The 5,482-nt window shown below is 35.0% G+C and overlaps 1 protein-coding gene and 1 long non-coding RNA gene across 2 annotated transcripts; both read right to left on the reverse strand.

The window, feature by feature from the left end:
* Positions 1-2,048: 2,048 nt before the first annotated feature.
* Positions 2,049-2,841, reverse strand: LOC137826083 (uncharacterized). The gene is made up of 2 exons (XR_011083406.1): positions 2,617-2,841; positions 2,049-2,470 (listed from the first exon to the last, which is right to left on the reverse strand). It is a non-coding gene; the product is annotated as an uncharacterized lncRNA (long non-coding RNA).
* Positions 2,842-3,467: 626 nt separating this feature from the next.
* Positions 3,468-4,580, reverse strand: LOC137826082 (AT-hook motif nuclear-localized protein 17-like). The gene has a single exon (XM_068631931.1). The coding sequence runs from the start codon at positions 4,449-4,451 to the stop codon at positions 3,666-3,668; it is 786 nt and encodes a 261-aa protein (XP_068488032.1). The 5' UTR covers positions 4,452-4,580; the 3' UTR covers positions 3,468-3,665.
* Between the last annotated feature and the right edge of the window lie 902 nt (positions 4,581-5,482).

Below are 5,482 nucleotides of genomic sequence, written 5' to 3' on the forward strand. Positions count from 1 at the left end.
AGTTAAACTCTCTTATTCTGCCATCTTTATAAAAAAGAAAAAGAAAAATCATGATATTTAAATTTACTATTTATGAATTAAAATAATAAATATATTTTTTTAAAAGGTAATATAAGAAATATTTTATGAAAAGTATAAGAAAATTTCAAAACAATATTGTTATAATCAGTGTTGCCGCGATAGAATATTTATAAAATTATACTTGTAAACATGTACTTTTTAGTTTAGCAATTCTTCACATCTAACTTTGGGGTTGGATTAAGTTTAATTTAAGTTAATTAAATTTAGGAAACCAACTTAATCCAATTACAATTAGATTGAATAGTTTTAAAAAAGCATAATTTATGAAGAAAAAAATACTTCAAAAGAAAAATTTCTATTGTCTTTTAATAGTTAATAGTAAACGAAAAGACTTATAATATATATAAATAATATCCCTCATAAAATAAAATATTATTAGAAAAATAATATTTGTAATATATATTTATTATATATGTAAGGGTTGGGTTAAGTTGATCGAATTTGAGATGTATAAACTTGCTACTCAACCCAACTCTAATACACGTAAACTTCCATTTTAAAACAATATAGTTACCTTTTTATAGGGATTTATATACATCACACACAAAATTAAACATATAACATAAGATAATCCTTTCATCCATCACTTCATTATATACTTACAATAAGAACACGATTTACACAAGCATTAGAGTTAGTTGTATTATAGGTTGGATATCCAACATCAAATATAAATAATTTTTTTTATAAAATATAAAATATAAAGTAAAATTAAAATTAAAGTTATTTTTTAATATAGTATTAGAATAATTTAAAATATATCTTAACATACAATTATCACCCAAAAAAGGCTTTGGGGATTACTAAATTATACTTACTTGAAGATCTTTTATTGTATTATCATCCAAACAACTTTGTGGAATTATTAACCATAGTCTAAAATCTTGTGTCGCATTATCTTCAAATAGCTCTGCGAATTACTAACCATAGACCAAAATCTTCTATTGCATTATCCTCCAAATAGCTTTGGGGATAGATTCGCATAAACACACGTTATAAATTACTTAGAAGACTTATAACATTTAAACTCCACAACTTCCTCTCTACTTTGTAGCTTTAGTTAATCTTCTTCTACATCACCATTTTCCTCTGCACAGAATCATATACAAAACTGATGTTTCTACACTAACTAATTTTTAAATTATTATTATAATTTTTGTTATTATTTCTACTTTTTATTACTAACGAAATGTGTTTTCACATGTGTTTTCACACATTAAAATAGTACACTTTCAATATATATATCTATATATATATATATATTTTGTAAGAATTGAAATAAAAAATTTATGTAATGATTATTTTTAAGTAGAGAAGTTATATAGTTATTTTTTTAGTAAAAATATATTGTTCAATTATTTTATTTTATTAAATAAAAAAATTAATTTTTTTATTTATTAGAAAGAAAAAAAAGATTATTACAAAATGATACCAAAAGTAATTATAAAAATTTAATTGTTGATTCTATTTCAATTTTATTTAATGTTATCCAAACCTACTTTTAACAATTTTTCATTCGAGAATATTAGATAACTGATTTGTTTCCAAGTACGTAAGTCTATATAATTGAAATGTTTTAATCACACAAGTTTGGTTTTATGTAAAATAAGTAATTATATTTTATTTTAAATTAATTTTAACCATAAGAATAAAATTATAATTTAGATTTTATAAATTGAAAATACTTAGAAAGTTTGTCTTTATTTTCTTCTATTTTCTATTATATTTCCGTTAATCAAAACAACTTCCTTTTTCACTTTTTATTACTCTTAAATTCGTTATTTTTTTGTCCAACAGTTATTAAAAAGACTTAAGCCAGGCAGTGATAAGAAAATGTAATAGAAATTCTAAAAATAAATAAAAGAAAACCCAAGTAATAGCAGAACCTGAGAGGTAAACGTTAAGCCATAATAAGAGACGAGTGAATCATAGTTATTTTCCTATTAGAGTATGGCGGCAGAAAGGAAGAAGATGGATCCACCATGCCATTATGATGATTTGAATTTTAAGACATTTGGTCTGAAGACTTTACATGTAAAGGTGTATAATGAAGCATTGATAAAAATGCACAAAGGCACCACCCATCACTGTTCAAATTCCAAACCAAGCCAATCTTCTGCTTCGAGAAATCACTTTCTCGCCTATGTCAAATTAACAGGAAATGTCCATTAACTGCACCAAAACAAAATCTGAGCCCATCCCTTTAGCTCAATCACAATACACACGTCAAACTCAGTACTGATGTCATAATTTTGGGAATTTTGAGTTCCATCAACGTTGAGAATAAGCTTCCACCGCGATGCTGCAATAAAGGAAAGGTAGAGTCGGAAGAGCAAGTGTTGAACATTGCAACTTACACTTGGCTTTTACTTTCTTTTTTGTTGTCTCTCTGAAATGAAATCAGAAGGAGAGAGAAGGAAGAAAGGGACAAAAGAAGTACAGAAGAGATGAGATATAAAGCAGTGAGATGTAGAAATAAAGCGAAGGAGGGGATTTATCCGTAGTGGATGGACACAGAAAAACACACAAACATACCATACCACACCAAACCAAGCAGAAGGAACAAGAGATGACTTCTGCTGATGTTAGAAACTGGCAATCACAACCCTTCCCACGTTCTCCACTGCCACACACTTTTTCCAAATCAAGAAAGCTATGCACAGTAGCACCAGTCACCAACTTGCATCCTACACTCTGCGTTATCTTCTGCCAATAACACCTCTGCTACACTGCACCCACAATAATACACATTCCACTCTCACTCTTCAAACCACCCAATAACCCATTCTTCTAAATCAATACACCCTTTTCTTCTCCTAATCCAAATGTGGTCCAGAACCACCACAATCTTCCATTCTGGGCGTTTCACCTAGTGTATTATAATTCCCTTACTTTAAAAATCACCTTTTTATCTTCTTCAACTAATTTAAAAATCACCTTTTTATCTTCTTTCCTTTTTATCTTCTTCAACTAATTGATCATTCACAGACCCATATTTCTATAAATCCACATTACAACTCCAACTCCAATATTATTATTTTAATATTATTATTTTAATATTTTTTCTATAAGGGCAATTTTAACACTACTAACTAAATTTCCAATATTTTGGCCTCTCTCTATAAAAAAAAAAAAACAAAAAACCAAAAGTATTATTGGCAAAAATAGATTTAGAGATCATTAATTACGCAATTTAGAGTTCATACATGACTAAGATCCTAGTCAAACCAGAATAATCTCGTTTCAGGATACAAACTATAATAAATAACAAAATCAGTAACGAAAGAGAGTTTATTAACCAGGAGTTAAACATGTTTCACCGAATGAAGTGTTGGCAAGTTTGAAGAATTAAATGATGTAAAGAAAGAAAGAAAAAAACGATGAGATGAAACAATAAGGCATGCATTAAGCATTATTCTAAACTCTAAACCAGAGAGTATTCTATTTGGAACTAGAGCTAAATAAGTAGCTAGCAGCAACATTACAACTAAATAAATAAACTCAAGAAAGAAAAAAATAATAGCGAAACAAAAATCCCCACAATTAACGAAACAAAATTCACAGAACAGCCACGGATAAGATCATCAGAAAGGTGGTCTAGCCGTTGGAGCCCAAATCACATCCGAAGGGAGGTGACAGCTGTACATACACGGCTCCGCCGGAAGTTGTCCGCTCTCCGCGACACCACCTGAGGCAAGCGGCGACTGCGCATCTCTGCCGCCGCCGCCGGACGCACAGTTATTCTGCGCGTCGTCCTCCGACGACAGCCGGTGGAAGGAGGGGTTGTTGAACGACGCGGCGATGATGAAGACCGTCCCAGCAGCGAGCAGCCTTCCAGCGACGTGTCCGCCGACGATCTGCCCCTGTGGTCCGGCTAGCGAGACGGTGAAGGTGGAGGGAGGGGCCGGCGGCGGGGGGGCGTGGAGGAGGAAGGTGGCGGACATGGATAGGATGTCGAAGCGTCCGTGGAAGGTAACGGTGCCGACGGTAGCAACGGAGGGTTGGCGGAGAGTGACGTTACCAACGGTTCCCGAACCGGTGAGGACACAGAGGCCCGTGTTCTTTCTGCGGCTGAACTGGGTTAGGGCATCGACGACGTCGTTCCCGCCAGGGATTTCTAAAATGAAGGGGCTCATGGCGGGGTCGGGCTCGCGGGTAATAATAAGAGGCGGCTTGGGCTTGTTTTTGGAGCCGGGAGGGCGGCCCCTGGGCCGCCGCACTACTTCAATTGTAGCTCCATCGCCTGTGGAGACGGGCTTCTGTGCCACGAGGTTGGGTCCACCGCTACCCCGGCTGTCATCGTCCTCGGATGTTTGACATTCTCGGGAGAATTGAAAAGGTTGGTGTTGCGGATGAAGTTTTGAGAACATGTTGATGTCTTTGAACACTTGAAGCTATTGTTTCATGACGTGTGTTTTGTGTTTGTTGCACTGTGTAAAGTTTGGAAGGGTGAAGAAGGTTGAAGAAGGATTTGGATCAGAGAAAATAAGTGCTGTGTTAGGGGTTTTATGGAGAGAGAGAGTAATGGTGAGGGTGGTGGGAGAAAGTGGGACCCACAGTGTCAGATAAGACAGGAGAGAGATAGATGTTTGGGGAAAATTGGGCGATACAGAATGGGATTTGTTTCGGAGAGGAGCTTCCTTTGCCTTTCAGGATCTCCCCTTCCTCTGAGCTACACAACTCATAAGGACGTGTTTCGTTGATGGGTTTGTTTTGGCCTATAGGGATTCCCTTTTGCTCCGTTCACCACACACGCCCTTAATTTCAGTTTATTCAAAATCTTTGCCCTACCCTATCTATCTCCATAAGAGACACATCTTCTATCTTCTACTTACTATAAGTGCTACAATGTTACTATTATCATCTTCAGCAAAACCTAAGTGTACCGGTATAGATTGAGGTTGCAAATAGTATTCATGACTGGACGTACAATTGTTAATGTATTGGTAGTTGTCCAATTTTTTTAAGTCTCCTTCCTTCCGTTATGATGCTCGATCGGTCAAGGTTACTTGCAAAAGGTACTCCAACGTTCAAGTAAGTATTCTAATTTAGGTGTATTCTGGTGAAATGTGAAAAACGTACCTTATTCCTTCACATAGGACTCTATTTATAGCATTGGCTTATGGGCCTTGACCTTGATGGGTTGAACATCTGTTATTTACTAATATGCATAGTGGTTCCTTGATACTAGGAACTTGTATCTTTCAGTTAATCAGTTATTCCCGCATACTTCGGGATGTAGATTGACTCATTCAATGCTACTTGTAATTGTTGTTACTTATTACATTTCCCATGTTCTTTGACTCGGGCGGTCGGTCACCGAGACTGGTCCATCCGGTATCGATCGAAGAAACTAATTTCTGAAGAGTCGGAGATGAATGTTGGTGTTCCCGATGTGAGA

The sequence above is a fragment of the Phaseolus vulgaris genome, chromosome 8, assembly GCF_000499845.2.
Source record: "Phaseolus vulgaris cultivar G19833 chromosome 8, P. vulgaris v2.0, whole genome shotgun sequence".
NCBI lineage: Eukaryota > Viridiplantae > Streptophyta > Magnoliopsida > Fabales > Fabaceae > Phaseolus > Phaseolus vulgaris.

Excerpts from the sequence above, each read along its gene's own strand:
- LOC137826082 (XM_068631931.1), bottom strand. The coding sequence starts at position 4,451 with ATGTTCTCAAAACTTCATCCGCAACACCAACCTTTTCAATTCTCCCGA.